Genomic DNA, 21,947 nt, shown 5'->3' on the forward strand with positions numbered 1-21,947 from the left:
TTGTTTGCGGGAGCGCAATGTGAATATACAGAGTATGCCTATTTTCTTTTAATTTACGATTTATCAAAGAGAATCGTTAATCAGTCATCGAGATAAACTTGTTTATAATTTTGTGCTTTAGTTGTTCTCTTCATTAGAATCATGGTAAGTGCCAATACTTATTCTTAACGGCCGAAACTGTGATGCGTTATTGCACTGAGATCTAACGTGGGCTAATGCTTAAAATCATTCAATCAAATGCGCTTCAAATAATATATAATTTTCAGTACATTTTTAAGGGAATTGAATGTTCTAATTTGAATGATCTTTGTATTATTTACTAGTATCTCGTCAAAGATTTACTTCTTTACCACGATTGGTATTTCAAAATGCTTTGCGCTCATCTCACTAAGACATTTATGGAAATGCACAAATATCCCTTTTTTCGAATAATTGTTGAATCGTGGATAAATTGTGAATCTTATTGCAGTAAGGATTTCCATGTGAGGTATAAAAAACAGTAGAGTGAGTTATTTTATTTTCCCCCGAAATTTTAAAGGGCACAGGATTAAAAAGGGGCTAAATGCTCATAAACTAGTTTTTGTGAAATTTTATTTCATTCTGAGAAGCTTTTTTCCAACGGATTGAGTAAATTTTCCGATTCCTATGCCTAGTTATGTTCCATACCCATAACTAGGAACAGGAACCGAGCACATATGAAATGTGTTTACACATGAACAATTTATCAAAACTCATCTGTGTTTTCATCATGCCTATAATTTTGACTGTGAGAATACAGAATACCTTAGAATGTGCAGATTGGAGTGAAGAAATAAACTCTGTGTGCAAGTTCAGTGCACTATTGAAGAAAAGAATTGGTTATTGTATGTCTCTTTTGCCTATAACATTTTTTAAAAACATAGATCCAATTCCCTCAAGATGGCAATACCCGCTGTTTGGTGATGCGTACAATATTTAATTTGTCAAATTTTGAAGATGGTATGAAATAGTATGAATTGAGCCTTCATAAAATGAAAAGTAGTATAATGAGTGTAAGGAAGCAACAACGTGCAAAGAAATAGAGGACATGGCTGTAAAAAAATATGGTCCAAAGCAGTGGTCGGAAGTAACGACGCTACTTTAGTAGCTACATTTTTTAATAGTTTGTAATGTCACTACTTTTTAAAAAAAGTAGAGTAGCGAGTAGTTCAATACGAAAAAATAGTAGTTCGTAGTGATTTCTGAAAACTACTTTCCAGAGAAAAAACTTTTTATTTGGCTGCTTCATATTTATTTCTCTTGCAGCTCTCCGAGCAGACGCCAAACGAGGAGAAAAGAATTTCAAATCCTGAAGTATGGTCAGAGGATGAAAGTGATGACTCAACTTTGTCTTCTTCTTCTTCTTCAGACACATCCCTGGAACTCCCTGTAGTGACTCAGGATAAGTAAATGAGCTTTTTTTCTCATTGTGGAATTATTTTTACCTCATTAGGCTTTACTAATCACTGGACCACTGAAGATGTTCCCCAGTGCATTGTTATTCACTTGTCAGTGAGACTCCTCAGGCCTCAGACACTTATATTTTTGAGCATGCAAGGATGCAAAATACCTTTGTTATAAAACTAAAAAGTTTTTTAATTTTTGTAAAAGTTTTTCTTAGTATCATAACTTGAGTTTTCTAATAATGTGCAAATCAGCATGAAAAAGAAAAGAGATTTAAATATATTCTCATCTATCAAATTTTGATATTCTTGTTATAGAAGTAAAATACTTGCTAAGTGTTGTGACAATTATGTTTCAAATAATAATTATTTTTCTAATGATTAAATGGCTTTTGTCACCTAATCATAGGAAAAAAAAAATATAGATTATGTACTTTATTGTTGTTATTGTTTGTAGTTATGTACCAAAGAAGAAATCCAACCAGAGTTCAATCAAAACCAAAGGAGAGCTCAGTTTAGATGTAAGTGACTTTTTATTTTCTGGATACCATTTTGGGACCTTCACAGTCCCCTAACGATTAAGTAAGAAAATAGACATTTTCTGAATAACTTGCTTTCGAACACAACTGAAATTTCACTCAGTCATTTTTAGGTTATTTCACCCATAATGCAAACTGGCAGTAATGTTTTGTGATAAATTTAAAAGCTAGTTAGTTCAAAAAATAATCCAATTTATTTTTTATTCACATAGGAACTTCCTCCCATCGAAAATTTGACCATTTCTGTAGAAGAAGATGAAATAAAAGAAGTTGGCAAAGTCTATGCCATTATCGAAAAGCTAGGTGAGTTATGCTGCTTTGCTCTTATGCTTTACTGTAGACGCCTTATTTTGTGAAGTTCTGTCCTGCATTGTAAGGTCCTTTAAGTTTCTTGGAAATGATGTAGTGCTCAATTAAAGGTGACTGAAAAATCAAGTACCTCTTTCCTGGGCTATGCGATGCTACCTTTTAGCGTGGAATTTTGTTTTAAAATCAGTGTGCATCTTCTGCACCAGTGGTACCTAACATTCTTTAACCTGAGAGCAGGGCCGTCCCAAGAGAGGACGGCCCCCAAGGCGAATATTTTCTGACGCCCCCTTCCCACACACATAATGGTGGGCATTTATTGGGAAAGTATAGAACATTTTTATATCAATTATTACATAATTAAATATGTAATCTGAAATCCAACGTGTTAGACTTGAAAAACTATTTTTTGAAAAAGAATTACTGGAAAAAGTCCTTACACTGCATTTTCAGTTTATCAACAGCACTGCTAAGGATGTGATAAAACAATCAAGCAAAGTTATTCACTATGTTAGTTATTTATCGCTTGCATCACAGAAGTGTGCTGACTTTTTTTTACACACAGAAATGTGCGATTTTTACTTCCTTTTACAAAAAAGGAAGTATTGTATTCACAAAAAAATTTTCACTCAAAAATCGTTCTTAATTTCCATTTTTCTCACTCCCGAATGAATGTTGATTTTTTTTTGACCCGACCACACGTGGATACATACCTAGGAACCTACAGACACCCGAAATATCAATTTTGTCGATCTCCGAGTTAATTACAACAAATTTTCTCGTGATGTACATATGTATGTGTATGTATCTCGCATAACTCAAAAACGGTATGTCCTAGAAAGTTGAAATTTTGGTACATAAACTCCTAGTGGGGCCTAGTTATGCACCTTCCCTTTTGGTTGCAAATTTTGGTACATAAACTCCTAGTGGGGCCTAGTTATGCACCTTCCCTTTTGGTTGCATTTAGATGTTCCTAAGTGGATCTTTTGTCTCTTTTTGAGGAGAAATCATTGTTAATTTCGATGTAAACTCAAGTGGTATTATAATTTGTCGGACACTTGGCGATATATTGCCAGTCTTTTGATAGCCAAGTTTTGTCGGCGGCGATTTTTTTTTTTTAATTTTAAATTTAGTTTCAATTTGGCCACTGTGGATGATATTTAGAGAGTAAACAATTGAATCACATTAAAATTGCCAATAATGGGGAAATGACATTAAATTGGAGTAAAAGGAAGTCATGTGATGCACACATGAGCTCATTTTTTCTACTCGATCACACGTGGATAAGTGCCTAAGAACATATAGGCATGCGAAATATCCATTTTGCCGATTCCCTAGTTAATTACAACGAATTTTCTTGTGACGTCTGAAGGACGTATATATGTGCGTATGTGCATATGTATGTCGCATAACTCAAGAACAGTAAGTCCTAGAAAGTTGAAATTTGGTACGTAGACTCCTAGTGGGGTCTTGTTGTGCACCTCCCCTTTTGGTTGCATTCGGGTGTTTTTAAAAGGGTCTTTTGCCCCTTTTTTTGGGGGGGGGAATCATTGTTAATTTCGATGTAAACTCAAGTGATGTTATAATTTGGCCAACACTTGTTTATTTTGATCTCAAAATGAGAAAGTGCTGGGGTGAACATGCTTCATTCAACTTGGCGATATATGGCCAGTCTTTTGGTCGCTAAGTTTTGTCGCCAACTTGGCGATAAATTTGGTGGATTTTTTATTTTTTTTTAAATATGATTTCAATTTGACCACTGTTGGTGATATTTAGCGAGTAAACTATTGAATCACATTAAAATTGCCAGTAATGGGAAAGGACATTAAATTGGAGTAAAAGGAAGTCATGTGATGCACACATCAGCTCATTTAATTTCAGATTAGCTTTTTCAGTAAATAATTTGAAAAAGATTGTTTTGTTTTGATTTATGTTTTGTTTTGGTTTATATGTGCTGTGGGCAGGCAAAGGATCACATGTGCAATCATTCTCTCCCCGCATCAGCAGTTCATGCAGATAAATGACGGACAGTTGAAGACATCTTTTTTTTATGCGGATAACCTTTTTTTTTGCAAACATTTTTTTTAAATCGCGGACAAAACTGTTTATGATAAGGTTTCGTTGTCCGCGATGATGTTGCGGTGTTGCGGCGTTTCTGCCAGTGGGATTAATGCAATGTTTGCAGCTATTTTTCAGAAACCAATTTCTGAATATTTGGCTCAAAATTTGTTATATGATGATTTGTTTGCATCTTGGGAAGTAAAAGAAAAGATAAGGAAAGGAAAGTTCAACAGCAGTCGAGTTGAGAAGTTTTTTACTCGGCGTTGATTTTATTTAGAAGGTTGCTGTTGGAGTGTCTTGGACAGTTTTGTAAGTGTTTAGAAGATTGCAGAACATGGGCTTCAATTCATGTCTTTGATCATAATTATGGTTGCAAGTTTGTCATGGTAAAAAAAAAGACCAAAATTTGCTGGAAAATGTTAGTAATTTCGCGAAAATTTCCCAGCAATAAAATATATAATATCTGCAATGAAAGTCGACGGTATAACAAAGCATTTCACAGAGTTAAAAAGTTTCTATGATTGTATGCAAAATAAAGGTTTTATTTAAACTTAAATATACTGAGTTTTGGTACAAAATATTGCACATAATTACTTTTGTTTGCATTTTGCCAATCATTGCTCATGCACTTTTGCATTGAAAAAATTTTCCTTCAGCATCCACTCTAGTTTTCAGAACTGAAGCATATCAAACTGCTCTTTCTAAACACTTCAGGATAAGGTTTTGTCGTGTATTTTTTAAAATGAAGATATAGGATCTTTGGCATTCCTGTTCTGTTGGGAAGGAAAGGGTGGTTTTGCTAATTATCAGTGGTGATTGCCATGCCAAGTACACCTCACTTGACATCAATGAGCTTATATGTGGCAGTGAGAAGCAAAGAAATGTAAGTGGACTTTTTAAACTCTCGAGAAAAAATGGGTGTCAAGTTCACAGATCCTAGGTAGGTTTTCATTGAAATTTTTTTTGTAAGTCATGTTGCATAGCAGAACCTCCCGGGGTTACTCGTACTATCCCTTGCACTAACAAAAAAGCTAAGTTCTCCTACCATTTGTACAGTTAATCTCAAAATTTTTACCGTATTACCCCGCATTATCCGGCATGCCACAAATTCGGAGGTCACCAGATTTTCAATAACACTTGCCCGGTCCTTTTCGGCATGCTAAAAAAATCGAGGTTGGAGGGAAAAAAAAGAAAAACTATAAATTATATATTCAACCTAAAAATGAATATAAGTTCTATACATATCTTGTTAGTTTAATAAACAGTTTAATTTTCTAAAAATATTTACTAACAAAGTAATTTGTTATTTAACAAGAAAAAAATTGTTTAATAAACAAATAATTTTATAAAAATTAAATTTAAACTAAGTAAGCAAACATTTAAGCATTAAATTACTGCCCCTAAACCAGTGCTAATAGCTATTCACCAAATAAAAATTAAACTTGCCTTTCTAAAAGGAACCTAAAATAATTTATTTAGCAAAATTATGAACAAATCGCAGCAACGATGATTGCTTCTGAATTTATTACTTTATTGGCATATAATTAATTCCATCAATAATGACCTACCGTAAATAGCAAGCACATGTTATATGCAATACACATTTTTTTTTGAAAAAAGGTAACTTTCGGGATTTATTTATTTATTCCTTACAGTGGTTTTCTTTCTGATTGGAACTGAATGAGGAAATTCACTTTTGTGTTGTTGCAAAATAAACCTTGAATTATCTGGCATGCCGAAAAATTCGAATTTCCCGGTATGCTGATCAACCTTGCTTTTTTCCGGTATGCTGTATAATGCGGGGTAATACGGTAATTTTGGCACTTACTTCCCTTTGCTTCTCACTGCCTCATATCTAACTAAGTTTATTGTTATTTTGTTTTTAATCCATTCTTTTAAATGTACGTATAGGTTTTATTAATTTTCAAACTTCAGAATATAAATACCATTCATCAATGTTCAAAAAGGGATGCAGTGTCTGAAAGGTTGAGATCCCTCAATTTTAAACATTGTGCAATGTACACTCTTAATTTGATCAATTTTTTCTGTTTTGCAGTTGTTGTGCGCTCTTACAAAGATGAGCGTCCCCTCGATATAGACTCCATCCTCTTCCTGACTTCAGAAAAGCCTCTCGGGAAAGTGAGTGTCTCTTATGCATATTTTTTGCTTAATAGATCAACCAAATGTTTATATCTAATATAATTTTTTTTGTCCTTTGAAAAAAAGTGTTTAAAAATGCAAAACAAAACCAGTGTCTTTAATTACAGGGATGAAATTCCGGCTTTTTCTGTTGGCTTTTAAAACCTTTCATCCTTTTCTTCCTTTTTTTGCCTCTTTCATGCGTTATTTTTCTTAAAAATCGGAAAAAGATACGATTTTTTAAAATTTTCGCTTTCCGATTTCTTATTTGTTCTATTTTTCCCCTTGAATCTTCATCCTCCGCGATATCTGCCAAAAACGTACGTTTTGGAATCATGCCAACGACGTCAAACACGTGCTGCGCCGAAAATTGCATGCCTGGTTTGAGATTTCAATCTTTTTGCATCCTGCAAGTATTTCAATTATTTTTAATGTTGGGTGGTTTTTTACTATGTGCTACCTTATATCTGCTTATTTTATTCATCATTTCAATAAGATTTTTATTCCTTTAATTTATTTTATAAAAAATGCAAAACTCAATCAAAAAATGTGGCTTAGCACACACAGTCTCGAATTTTTTCGTAACTTGGCATGGTTACTTTTTTTGTGCATTTAAGAAAGTGTAAAAAATATTTATTGTGAATCTCAAATGGTTTAGGCTGTACAACCTGTTAAAAGTTTTGAGATTTCATGATTAAATGAGGCAGCCGCAATTTGTTCCAAAATTATATTAAGAAGTTTTCAAAAACAAATTTTGAGTTCCAATGCAACGAAAAAGATAACCAATCGTTTATATACATATATATTTATTTATTTTCAATTCTTACTATAAAAAGTATGTTCTACTACATAAAGAAGTTTTAGATTTTTCTCTCTGTTGTAAATTTATACTTTACAAGCAGACCTAATTTTAAAATTTATGTTCTCACTCGTTTAACACTATAAACTCAAATGTTTTTAATGAAAAAAATGTATTTTTTTCTGAAAAATATGAAAAGTTGACACTATTGTGATGCAGCCAAGATTGAACTCTGGCTTCCCCAACCCTTTGTTCAAGGACTCAGGGGTTAGAAATTGTTGCCTCTTTTTCAAAATTTAGATTTATTTAAGAATAAACACCCTTGCAAGAAATGGTACAATGAAGCAAATTGTACAAAATTATTACTCATACTTAATTAAATACGTATTACCTTTAAAACTGGTAAATTAGCCATTTTTGAATATCATGGCTTCCAAGTTCTATTTTGATGCAGTTTTGGATATCATCCCTTTCACGAAATTTTTTTGGATATCATTCCATTTACGAAATTTTTTTGGATTTCCTCCTTTTCGCTCTCTGACCACTCTCATCCCTGTTTATTAAAAATTCAAAAAGTAGCTATCTATAGCAGCACATGTTACTCTTTTATAACATGAGCTTGCTATTTAGTTTCAAACCTAGAGAATGAGGATATTAATCAATACTAAAATTGCTATTGCAAAATAAGTAAGGAAAAGCCACCAAATAATAATATAAGTTAATAAACATTTTTGGAACCCTATTTTTTCTTTAAAGCTTTCCTTGAAGGCTTTCTCCTCGGTGCCAAGCTGAATCATTCAGCAGCAGGAGTACAGTGCTAAGGAAGGTTGGCATGTACCATGTGATCTAGTGGTTAAAGCCACTGTCTTTCGCTTAGAGCAGTGTTTCTTAATTTCTTTGATTAGTGGAATCCTTTTTAATGCTCACTTTTTTCGTGGAGCCCTGGTGTTTCAATAGTTTATAGTGGCTTAGCCAGTATTCTGTTTTGGAAAATGCCCATGTTCTTACCTCAGACTATCACATTAACTATTTGTCATTAAACTGCTAATTAAATACACATAATTTAGATCATTTTAATTATTGATTATTGCTAATTATTATTTCTCATTGTAAACTACCAGTACACTCCTATTTGTGATTCTGAGAAATACTCAGAATTTTTATAAGGGATAAATAACCTCAGAATTTATGCATGAGTTATATGGTTAAAATATCTTCCTAATTGGAAAAAGAAACACAGATGTGCTTTACCTACAAAAATGTTAATAATTCACTTAAATTTACGTAGAAAAAGTTTTTAAACCTTAAAATTAAAAATCTTAAAATATCGCTTTTTTTTAAACATTTTTTTATTTATTTCCAAATTAGAGTTTTTAATGTAACTGTGTGTTCCATCAGACAGAACTAAAGTCGCTCTATATATATATAGGGGCCTTAGACGTAACTAAACTGTTTAGACCTTCGTGACCAGAGCTCCTCCTTAAAATGGTCATAACTCATTAAATGTTTAAATTGTCCTTTCAACTCCTGCCATAGATACTTTTTACTCTAGAGTCCCCCGTACCTGCCGCTATTTGCGGCTTAACCAGTTGGATAGAACCCTGAAGACAGCTCTGATTTTTTTGAACCAGACCAGTAACCGAGCAATCCCTGGTCCTGCACCCCCGGATATATCGTTTCGCTTGGAAGACTTTGTGACCACAAGCATATTTATCGTTCCCCAGCCACCATTAATGAAGACGGTGGATCTTCGACCAGCGAGGAACGAACCCGGGACCCTCCAGTCAAAAGTCCGATGCCTTACCGATCAGGCCACCACGGTCTTGCTGTAGATACTGGGAGAGTGTCTAGTCTCAATGGCAAAATATTTGAAATTGATGTCAAAAATTGTAATTTATGACAACATTTGGTAATGTTGTAGGAGAGGGATTTGGGTGTTTTCCCGAAATTTGTTCAACATTGAAGCCACTTTTAAACTATTTTTGGCGATGTTAGAGAGTCAATAGCTTCTTCCAAAACTTTTTCATAACTGAAGATTTTAAAAACCAATTTTATGTTATCTTTGGAGACATTAGCTAAAAAATAGGCATTTTGGGATTAATCTCGAAAAACTTTTGCAGTTAAAACCTTAAAGGCACCATTTCATGCTATTTATGATAGTCAAAAATTTGCATTATTTTATGCATGAAATAAAATTGTTCCCATAGTGGCTATCTCAGATGGGTAATAATGCTTAGATTAGATGCAAAAGTGACTGTAAATGTATTTTTGAAAAGGCGTTTTTGTCGAATTTTTAAGTGACAAATTTGAAAGGTGTGAAAAGAAAATGTACAAATCTCATGGAACCCCTGAGAGAACTCCGTGGAAGCCTGGGGTTCTGCGGAACACAATTTAAGGAACGCTGACTTAGAGGACCCGGGTTCTATCTAGTGATGTGCCAGATCGCTAAAAAAGTAGATCCGCGAATACGGATATCAATCCGGATCATTAGTGTTTAGATCCGCGGATACGGATACAGAGCTCAAAATTTGTTTACCCAATTCAACTATCCAAGTGTGAAATTTGTAATTTAAGGTATTCCTGTCAGGGTAACGGCACTGTTTTTTCAAAGAATGTCATCTGCGGCGAAAAGAAATCAAGACTATGATTTACTCTTTAAAGAAATATCTGTTAAAAATTGAGGAACAGTTGGGAGGAATAGGACAGTGGTGCATTAATGCTTAAATAAAATGTGCGCTTGCTTGGTAGATGTAGGGAATACAGAAGCAAGAATCTAAAGCTGATACTGGAGAGGCTAGAAATAATTTTTCGCATTTTATTTCAGCATAAATGCAGCGCTGACCCATTCCACCCAACTTGCCCTTACCGACGAAATAACAGAGCCGAGAACACCTTTACAAACAGTAAATAGAGATAACAGGAAATATCCAACGTTGTTTAGCACAAATACACAGATTTCAGAATACATGTGTTTCGGGGTTTCAAGGAACCCCTTTTTCAATTCAAAAGTGTGAGCTTCTAGATGTAAAGACACCCAGTAAAAGCAATGAAAATGGACAGCAGACAGTTTAAATATCAAACTAAGCAATAACAAAAGCAAAACAAGACAAAACGGAACTCAAAGTCAAGATTTATTGCATGATTCCCTCCCAGAGAAAACGGTTAAGCAATAATTTCAGTAAAAAGACCCATAAAATACATGTTGCTGTCAAAATGAAACCTCTTATTAATAAATTAGCAATAAATTTCTGGTTTTTTTTTTTTTTTTTGAAGAATGCCGAGAAAAACCAAAATGAAGAATAACAGAAACCCCAAATCAATAACAATATAACTAATATTAAATTAAAAAAAAAAAAAAAAAACATGTCCCAGAGGGCCGACCTCAGATTAGGATGAATTTTGCTGGTCAGAGCACACATTGTTAACAATTATGAACTGGCAGCAGATAGAAGTTTTAAATCATTGAGCTTTTTCTTGTCTTCCAACTATTAAATCGCTAACAATCACGCATATAACAGCTTAGAATTGCATTTAAAATTTACTTAACAAGATTATAGCCCCTACTGTACATAACTTGAAAGTTTCAAATGAATATTAAACACAGAGAACTTCGTCCTTTAAATTAGTGCCAATATTTTTAATGTATGGGTAAGATTTCACACCCATAAGTGTGAAAAACGTTAAGTCGGTTTTTAATTAATATCTTTGGTAATTAAAGTTCAGCAAAGACAAGGCCAAGCTAAGAACACCTTCGATTAAGTCACCTTTTGAAAGAAAATAGAACTATCAAAATCAATTCATCTGTTTAGGAGCTACGATTGTGACGGCTAGATTAATTCAGAAGAGGGCACCGTTGCTATAAAATATTGTAAAATGAAATCAGCAACGGCAAAGGATAAAAACAGATTGCATCGGTCGAAATGTGCTTGTTTCAGTTGTGTTTTGAAGGCGAAAGCCTAATTTTTACTAATCCTTTTCAATGTAAATAAATTTTAACTTTACTTACCTCATAGTGTTTTCTAACTTATTTGAATTCTACAATTTACAAAAATGGTGCCAAAACTTCCAGGATTTTAAGATGAAATATTTTAATCTTTGAAGAAAATTTATGAGGTAAGGTGAATTTGAATTGTTTACTATGGAAACGTTGGATAAATACATTAAGAAGCGTGCTACGCTAAGAGGAGCAACAACAAGAATTATTAGGAAATTAGAAACATTAATTAGCACGGAATTACCTGATATTGAAGTAATTGAAATAACACTTGAACTATTAACTGAAAAGGAAGAAAGCCTAAAAGCACTTAATGAAGTGATAGAACAGGAAATTACCGACGACAGACAATTAGAAAAAGAAATACTTACAGTAGAAAACTACGAAGAAGAAATTTTGACGTGTAAAGCTCGGGTAAAGAAATATCTCAAGAATAATTTACAAGTTCCAAATCAAGTGCAAATTAGTCCCGTAGATTCGAGTCTTTGTACGCCAAATACTACTTCTGTCAAACTTCCTCGATTAGTAATAGAAAAATTTAACAGGAATATTTGCAAATGGCCAAATTTTTGGGCACAGTTTAAAAGTAGTATACATGATAACAAATCATTATCTGAGGTCAAAAAGTTTAATTATTTAAAATCTTATTTACTAGCTGATGCAGAAACTGCAATTTCTGGGTTGTCATCAGAGGCAAATAATTATGAAAAAGCTATCGGTATTTTGGAATCTCGCTTTGGTAGAAAGGAATTGATTATTGATAGTCATATGTCTAACCTATTAAGTTCAACACCGTGCAAAAATTCAAGGGATGTATATTCGCTACGTAGATTATATGACATTTGCTCAGTAGAAATATGCGCTTTAGAAAGTTTGGGGATTCGACCAGACTCTTTCGGGGTACTTTTGTTTCCCATTTTGATAAAGTGTATTCCAACTGACATGGCTTTGGAATTTAACAGATCCCATGATTCGGAACAAAATAAAGTTTCTGATTTATTATGCTTTCTAAAGAAAGAGTTAGAATTGCGGGAAAGGACTTTAATTTTATCTAAAACAAAAAATGATGAGGCTAGAAATACAAATACGTATGAAAATAGGTTTTAAAAGCGTAGGGAATTTAATAGGTACGATTATAGAAACAAGGAAATAAATTATTCAGCTGCCACATTTCGACTGATGCAATCTGTTTTTATCCTTTGCCGTTGCCAATTTCATTTTACAATATTTTATAGCAACGGCGCCCTCTTCTGAATTAATCTAGCCGTCACAAACTTCTCCCGATGAACTTTAAGTTCATCTGCAAAATTCTTTTAACACAATTATTAGTAAAACATAATATTAAACCATTGTTAGAAATAACACATAAATTACAATTGAACACATTAAAGTTAGTTTTAAAATTTCAGTCATTGAGTTCTAGTTTATATAGAAGCTGAACAGGTCGTTTTAACAAGCCTGTAGATGTTTTTACGCAACATGATCTTATCCTTCGCATCTCTTGATTGGAAGACGCTTAATTTCACTTCCTGCAAGAAATTATCCGTGCAATTCCTCTTCCAGTGATTTGCGTAAAAGAGTCAAATACCAACAGACGTTAGTCGAGCATTTTTGGCGCAGATGGAAAGAACAATATTTATTATCTTTGAGATTGAACCATATAGTGTCACCTATACGCACTCAAAGTATTCAGATTGATGATATTGTTCTTTTAGGTGGATCTCGTGAACCTCGACTTACGTGGAAAATGGGGAGAGTGATAGAACTGTTTAAAGGTCGAGATGGAAAAATAAGATCATGTTGCGTAAAAACATCTACAGGCTTGTTAAAACGACCTGTTCAGCTTCTATATAAACTAGAACTCAATGACTAACTTTAAAGTGTTCAATTGTAATTTATGTGTTCTTTCTAACAATGGTTTAATATTATGTTTTACTAATAATTGTGTTTAAAGAATTTTGCAGATGAACTTAAAAGTTCATCGGGGGGTGTTTGTGACGGCTAGATTAATTTAGAAGAGGGCGCCGTTGCTATAAAATATTGTAAAATGAAATTGGCAACGGCAAAGGATAAAAACAGATTGCATCGGTCGAAATGTGCTTGTTTCAGTTGTGTTTTGAAGGCGAAAGCCTAATTTTTTACTAATCCTTTTCAATGTAAATAAATTTTAACTTTACTTACCTCATAGTGTTTTTTAACTTATTTGAATTCTACAATTTACAGAAATAGACACATAGATACACTTTTAAAACGTATTACCGAGGCTTCCTTTTTGCACCGGGGGGTACAAATTGGCTTTGTAAATAACACCTTATAATTTAAATAGGGAATATAACCTAATTTAAGTGTTGTATTCAAATATTTAAGAATTTAAGAATAGAAAAGATCCGTTTCAGATCCGTCAAAAAAGTAACGGATCTTTATTTTTCCTCGGATATCCGCAGATACGGATACGGATATCCGGCACATCACTAGTTCTATCACTGGCATGGGTCATGCTTATGGGACAAGTCCAGTTTTTCTTCCAGGTTATGGGATATGGCTATCCAACTAATAAGTTGGGAGTTATTGGTGAAAAGGTGGAGGTCAACTCCCCAGACTCCTTCTATTTAGGCGATACTCTCAATCCTAGTGTTTTAGGATATACAGTAAACTCTTGATAATCCGTGAGTCAATCAACAGTCAGGAACATGTATTTTCTTAACTAAAAGCAAATGGAAACCAATGGCCTTTTTTTTGTCGAAACCTTTTTTCTTTTTGTATTAACCTTTGTTTTCTCTCCATGTTCAGGTATTTGATGTTTTTGGTCCGATTGGAGAACCATTTTACAGTGTACGCTTCAACAGCACAGAGGACATAACAGAGAAAAACGTAGTGGTGGACGCTCCTGTGTTCTTTGCTCCTTCTCGCCCGGAGCCCATCACTAGATATGTTTTCTTGGAGCAACTGCAAAAGTAAGTATATACAGTTGTTGTAATGGGGAAAAATTATTCGTCTAATTTCAAAATTTATAAATGTTATTTTTAAAGAAATTTAGTGCAAGCAACAGAAAAGGAAAATATTGTAAGGAATAGGGAATTCAATTGGAAGTATTTCTTACGTTCAGAAATAACCGATTTGCCATCTAACACACGTTTTCTGTTTACATTATGCATTACAAAGGTATTTTTTGTTTAGTGTGGCTAATGTCCAGTAAACGGTCGAATATAACAAAAGAAAAATTAAAAAAATGAAAATTATATATTATTTTCATTTATGTTTCTGTTTTTTAGTAGCTAAAATTAACCTAAGTACAATAATTTCACTTTGAAAATGTTGGTTGACTTAAATAATAGAGTGAGGGTAATTTCTGACATTCAAAAAATAGACCAAGTTCAATGACAGAAAGTGACATCTTTACTTAGTTTTCAGAAAATATAATACTATAAATTAAGGTAGATAATACTCATAAAAATTGCTTTTTTTTAATGACTGAGGAGAAAGAAGAATTAGAAAAGTAGAACAAATCAAGAAGTCACTTTAGATACGGAAATATATTTTACAGGAATATACAGATTTTCATTCCAGTAATAGCTGATGAGTGGATATAATGGAAAATTTCTTTCTTTAATAAAAGAAAAAACATGGCTTTCTTTGAAGGAACAACTGTGCTTTAGGGGCATCTCACTTGCACAGCCACTACCTTGATACTTACCCACTTCATGAAAACATGGGAACACACAACAAAAACTTTTGTCTGACCGATGTCCTTTCATTTAAAAGCTCAGTTCTTTCTTATTTCATAAGAAATTCCCTATGACCAAAAAACACTTGTCTGCAATCATTTCCAAATCGTGTGTTATCAAAATTATTTTTAAAATTTAAACACTAAGGTATTGTTTTGTGACCCAAAGAATATTTCAATGTATAGCTAATGCAAAAAAGAAACAAATATTCTAATTTTTAATGCTTTTTTGAGTTAAATAGCAGGGTTGGCAAAAACCCGTTTTTTTTAAAAAAAAAAGCCCATGGATCCAGGGTTTTTTTTTTAAATAAAACCTCAAAAAACCCAACTGAAGCTGGGCTTTTTAAAAGAAATGTGGTTTTTTTTTTGTCTTTTTTTAGGGAAAATGTGGGGTACTTGTAGCAGATTGTAGCGTAAGTATATGGACAAAGCGCAAAAATTGTCTTGGGGTAAAAAAGCTGGAAAACTAGCTAAATTCAGCGTTTTTTTGAAGAAAAGTATAAAAGACAACGAAACCCAAGAATGGTGAAGTTTCAGATTTTTTAGTTTTCATGATTACCAACATTTAAGGCAAAGTTACTTCTCGAGTGATAAAATCTATTGTTCGTTTTTAATTACTACTACATTTTTTTTCTTTTTTTTGCATTTTACTTTACTGTATTTCATTTTGTTATGCAAAACTACTGTAAAACCTCAAGTAGTTTTTGCCCCCTTTTTACTGAATTCCAGCCTGATCAAGACATTTCTTTGAATTTTATGTTGCCAGTTTTTCAATTTCTGTGTACAGAGTAAGAAATATAAAACTTTTTCGTAAGATAATGAAAATACTGTACATCCTGTTCTGTTTTCTTCCCGACTGTATAAAAAACATGTTAATGTCTAAAAAATATACCTTGTGTTTATTCGAGATATGTGACATGTTGGTTTGCAGAAAATAATTCACATGAACGCCTTTTAGCTAAAGTAGTTTCCTCTATACAATCAACAAATATTGAAAAATCAGACGTGGCAGGACCTAGTCAAAATAATTTGAGTCATTTATTGACCAGTTAAAGAAAAAAGTTAAATATATTTGTATAAAATCTTTGAAGTATTTTTTTTATTGCTGTTAAAAGTTAAGAATACTATTAAAGTTCAAAATTCATTTTTTATGTCCATTGTCTGTGGTGAAGAACAAATAAAAAAGAAGTTTAAATTGTGAAAGTATTTAAATTAATTTTTTTAAAAACTTCTCGGAAAATTAAAAAAACTCAAAAGTGGGCTAAATAATGGGTTTTTTCAAAAAAACCCATTGGGTCCAATCCGGCCAACCCTGTTAAATAGTGTTACAATTTCGGTGCAACTTCTAACTTTCTTCGAAAGGACGATTCTAATCTTGATAAAAACAGAATTAATTTATTTACAAATATTAATAATAGAGCAGGTAACAATTGCAAACATCCAGCAGTTAATCGAATATCGTTAAACACTACATTACTCAGTACACCACACATTTAAATCTAAAGTACGTCCAAAAGAACAAATTTGAAAATCACAGCGCAAGCGCTAATGCATTCACAAACAGCAGTGAAAAACGAGACTAAACAGTTAGAAAGCAAAACTGACTCTCTCCTTTCATTCACAAGACACCCGGCGTTTTATACCTAGCAAAGAAATATCCAGAAAATTCTAAAACATTGTACCAATTTCTGATATTTTCTTTTTATTCCATTCATAAATATTATCATTCAGAAATGGAGGGACCATGTACTTCATTTGAATGTAAAGGGGTTGAATATTCATTACAAGAAACTATTTGCAGGTTAAGTTACTATGATAATTTTGGATGAAAATTAATGGAACAAATGCCAAATTTAGCCAGATTTCAACAAGTTAGTCATAACAATAATTACTATTTACAGAATTTGTAACAATATTACTGTATATGTATTCATGCAACTGATTTTGTAATAAAAAAAAGCTTGTTTGTTTTTCAATGCCCTAAAGTATATAATTATTAAATGTTCTAGTATAATAGTTTTTGCTGTATAGTTTTAAATCTTTTTTGTGTATATTTTACTGAGCCTTGCATATAGTTTAAACTTTTTTGCCAGTCTCATGTCATTATTATTTTATTTATTTGTTAATATTGAGCAAGAATCTTGCGTATTAAAGTCATTTTGCTGTTCCAAAAATGGAATTTTGGTTATATAATATAAGAGATCTTCAAAGTGAATGTAATAAATCTTTGTTACCAGCAGCATTATAATTGTGAAACTTTTTTTTTTTAGCCAGAAAGGGTCTGATGCATCATGGAAGGATAATAATGAGCCTCCCGAAGAAGTATGTTCTCAATGTTCATTGTGCTTCAATTCTTCTTTGCTTCCCATTAATTAAAAAAAAAATCAAAATTAATTTAAATTCTGTGATTTTGAATTCAAATTATATGTTTTTCGCAATCCTATCACGAGTTGCAACAGGACCTTACTCATTGGTTAGTACTCCACTCGCTTGTTTCTAGAAACGGTTCCTGTCCCTCCTCTTGGGCGGTTAAGTGTGCATAATTGTGTATGTGTAGGCTTGTGTGTGTATGTGTATGAGTGTGCGTGTGTGTAGGACAGGTACGCCATTGACCAGGAGCAGCGGCTACCGGGAGGAGTCGCGCCTGCAGAGGACGGTGGGGTTGAAAAAGGAACCAAACATCAAGGACGGTCAAATGAAAAAATTAGCAATCGTGTTGGCTCAAAAAAAAAAGTCTTGATTTTTCCAACATACTTGTTTTATGCGTTTTTCATTAATTGTGCTAGTTTTAAATTCAGCTTTTTTTTTTCTTTCTACTGGGACTGTGTTAGGCTGTATAACCTTTAGCAGACCCAGTGTGATCCCCCTATAGGGCATTCAGTCTTACAGTGCAACCATTAAGGCACATATGTCAATGGCACAGATAATTTTGATGCCCAGTTTCCACCAGATGGAGGCACCTGAGCTCTTTTTTAATGGAAACCTGCATTAGGGATATAATTTTGCTGAGGTAATTCAAAGCCAAACAAATGTCCAAGGGATCTTTTACATGTCTCATAATCATATGTCATGGGTGCTGATGAATTTCAGCAAAATTCAAATTAACCCCTGACTTATTTTCAAAGAATGTAATTCTGTTTAATTTGATTATAGCATGTGTGATTTATTTGTAACAAGTTCTGATAACCTTATCAGGAGAAATGATGACCTTAATTTATATAGTTTTGACAATGTTTAGTGCAAAACTAAGTTAAAGTGATCTAAAAATAGGAAATGGTGGGGGGGGGGGGGACATACATGTTACATTGGCAGTTAATGAAATATCACTATGCCTACAAAGGACATTTTAGGAACTTGCAATCGGTTTGATGTATTGAGTAATCAATTCATGTATTTTAAAACTTCATAATGATATTCTAAAGGAAATTATATTAAGATTTAGTTCTGGAGCAAGGCAGAAAAGCAGAAAGGAAAGTTGCACTGTTAAATACTGTAAAAAATGCATATTGCTCAATAACTGTAAAAAAGGTTGCACTACTTAATGAGAAGTTCAAATTATAAAATTATCTTTTGTTCCCCTTGAAATGATTCGGCTCATGGGATTCAAAATAGTTTCTTCTCTTGCACATTTGCCACAAAACCATTCATATCCCCTAAATACAAACCCAGCAATTAGGGGAAACAAAAACTTACTATCAATGCATAGTTTTGACTACAGGAAAATTATTGTAACTGTTACATGCTGCTATAGTAGTATTAAATGTAACTGTCCATAGATTAGAAATAAAAATATGTTGATAATGTGTGGTGACTATGCTAATTTAACAATTCCCTATACGTTTTATAAAGTAAAAATCCCTAACCTTATTGTATTACTTTTCATTTTTGCTGCCTTGAAAGTTATTGATGTATATTTACTTTTAGTTATGATAGGACCCTTACAACATTTTTACAGTAGCAAATGGTGTCTCGTGTCCACCTTCAAAATCCAGTTCTAATGTTCTGTGAATGTCTGATGCTTCTTTACTCTTTGGACCTAATTGATATTTATTCCTTCAAGAAAGAAATTTAATTTTCCTCCAAAATCAGAACATTTGACTCTTCAATATTGAATAATTTTTGGCTTTCAAATGTTCACTAGCATTCAAAATTAGCTGTTCTTCTTCCCTTTTTGTAAAGCTATTTGACTCCTTAGTTTTTGTTTTCATTCTTTCAAGCTTATAACAGCATGCACATAAATGACAGCAGATGAGACATGTTACAAAATCTTTCTATTTGTGTGCTACCGTCTCTTATTTTTCAACAAATTTTTTAGTTTTTGAAGTTGTATGTGGACAAACGTTTTCTCTACCCAAAACGCAAACTATTGCTGCACCCAATGCCATGGCCTTCAAACCAATATAGCACATGATCTAAATCCTTATTAGATAGAGCACCAATTTTGTATTTGGTGGCATTGTTTCTTATTGGCTTATCTTTGCTTTTAAGAGGATATTAGAAGGGCTTTTTGTTTCCCAAACAAACTGATCTTACAGTATTTCCAAGAATAAAGTTCTACTTTCAAATTATTTACTAGGTGCATTAAGAAATGGATGCAAGGGTAGGGTTCATTTTATTATATTTCTGTAACTTTCAAGAAGTGTTATTTTTAATAATTTTTAAGTAACTTTCTTGACTGTTATGAGGAAAGGATATAAGTTTTGCCAAACCCTTGAATGAGCTCTTCAGAAATCTGAGACTCCACAGAAAGCAGTTTTAGAAATGTTGATTTAGTACACAAATGGACGAAAGAATTACACGCATTTTGCATTTCTTTTTTCAAAATTCAAACACAGTTTATATAATTAAGATTTCAGTTCAAATAATTTAGCTTCTAACTCTAGTTTTATGCTAATAAGAGATTTTGCTCTCTTTCCTTATATATATATTTTTTAAAATATGAGATTCATTTTAATGACCCATACTTTCCCTGTCTAATTTAGCACTTGGACTATTCTGATGATGAGCAAGAGTCGCTTGCTCGCAAGAAACGTCATCCCAGAAACCGGACTCCTCTAAAGAATTCTGAAGACGTTCCTGTTGAAACTCCTGGTAAGTGAATCTAGATGTAAATTAGTTTCACTAAATGTAAAACCAAGTTAAATTTTTTTGTGCTGCAATGCAATCATAAGTAATGCTGCTCAAATAATTTGCTTTTGAATGGAGATAAAATGGAAGAATGAAAATAGTAGAAAGAAGTAAATAGAAGTAGAAAATGAGAAGTGTTTCATGATTCATTTGTAACTTTTGTTTTTGTTGACTTGTCTGGTCTGCAAAGTAATAAAAAGATTCTTCTTATTTAAGAAAGTTCCACCATGGGGGGGGGGGGGGGGAGAGACCGAATTTTGTTAAAAATTATCATCAAAGTACTTTAGAAAACATCCTCAAGATAGTATTAGCTGGCATAGCGCATACTTTATTTGTGATAGAACTAATTACATGTTTATTATACGATTTTGCTTAAAATGAATTAGATTTCTTTATATTGACTCATTTACAATGTTTTTGTAAGTGTTTTATTTATTTATCTTTTTAAAGTCATTTCAGGTCCCTTATCAAATGAATCCTCAGCTGTTCCTGCATCTAGTGCTGTGACAAGTTTCGCAAGGAATCCTCAGGTTACGATGAGCAGCATGGCAAATGCTCCATTGCTGACAGAATTATGGAGGCCTCCACCACCACTGCAAGTTGTGAATCAGCCTTTGTTGTTTTTGCATAAACCACCACCAGTGTTCAGATTTAATGCTCTGCGACCTCAATTACCTATTCAAATTGGACCCACTCCTGTGCCTTCCACACAGAATATTTTCCCCATTGGTCCCATCCCAAACATGATGAGACCCCATAATCTCAATGTGGTTGGTCCAAATCCAGTAAACCAGCAAAACTCTTATCCTGCAAATCAACCCCCCATTTTGGTGAACCAACAAAGTATAAATCAGTTGCATCAAGATCCAATTCAGCAGAATTTCAGTCAAGTCAGCCACAATGCAACCTCAATGAATCAGAATAATCACAACCAGATGTTCAAAAATCCAAACACACAGATTGGCATGAATTCCAGTCCGATGTCTCAACAGAACCAGTGGAATGGCATGACACAGAGGTATCCTAACCATCAGAATTTGAGCCAAATCAATCAAAGGAACATTCCAATGAACCAGCATAGACAAGGCTTCATCCAACCGAATCAGACAGGTCCTTATGATGCCCAAATTCCCATCCCTCCTCCCACATATGGACCCATCTCTCACTCCATGAATTCCTCTTATCCTGTTTTACCACATCAGACTTTCGCTTCAAACCCTTGGCCTCAAAGTCAGAGGCCAATTCACAGTCCTGCAAGTCCTATGCCGAATGCAAGCTGGTTCAGCGGGTCTGCTCTGACCGCCAGTCCGGCACCAAATGTTGCCAGGAGCCCCCTGCCACCGTGCTCCCCCCTGAGTATACAAATTCCTAGCAGCAGTGGGGCCCCTTCACCTGCTCTGGGGCCCTTCTCATTTCAACTTCTTCCACGTCCTTCTCCTGTTTTCTTCTCTCACGCTGGTCAGAACACATTCTTCAAAAACTAAATGGTGTTCTTAAAGTTTTGAAGGATTCTTTCTTTATCGCTTGCAATATTGTAAAAATAAACGCTTTATTTGTGTCTCATTTTAGTATTATTAGAATTTAATGAGTGGGAGCAAGTCTTATGAAAATTGTGTTTTATAAAAGTTTAGATGTACTAGTGCAATGATATCTCGGGTGAAAGTTTTCCCTCTTTTGATTGATTTCTGTCTTTTTAATTACATTTTTGAAACTGAAAAAACATTTTTGAAACTGAAAGAGATGAAACAAGTTAAAATTGAAAAGTAATAAATAAATTTGAGTAAGTAAAATCTCATAGCTCAGAAAAAAGCCCAACTTTTTTATTTAATTTTTAATT

At 33.3% G+C, this 21,947-nt stretch overlaps 1 protein-coding gene across 1 annotated transcript; it reads left to right on the plus strand.

The window, feature by feature from the left end:
- The first annotated feature begins 12 nt into the window (after positions 1-12).
- On the plus strand, positions 13-21,638 carry LOC129221296 (H/ACA ribonucleoprotein complex non-core subunit NAF1-like). The gene is made up of 9 exons (XM_054855754.1): positions 13-144; positions 1,285-1,424; positions 1,879-1,942; positions 2,173-2,263; positions 6,384-6,466; positions 14,050-14,213; positions 17,254-17,305; positions 19,966-20,074; positions 20,561-21,638. The coding sequence occupies exons 1-9, from the start codon at positions 142-144 to the stop codon at positions 21,592-21,594; spliced, it is 1,740 nt and encodes a 579-aa protein (XP_054711729.1). The 5' UTR covers positions 13-141; the 3' UTR covers positions 21,595-21,638.
- Positions 21,639-21,947: the final 309 nt, after the last annotated feature.

The sequence above is a fragment of the Uloborus diversus genome, chromosome 4 (assembly GCF_026930045.1).
Source record: "Uloborus diversus isolate 005 chromosome 4, Udiv.v.3.1, whole genome shotgun sequence".
In the NCBI taxonomy this organism is placed as follows: domain Eukaryota; kingdom Metazoa; phylum Arthropoda; class Arachnida; order Araneae; family Uloboridae; genus Uloborus; species Uloborus diversus.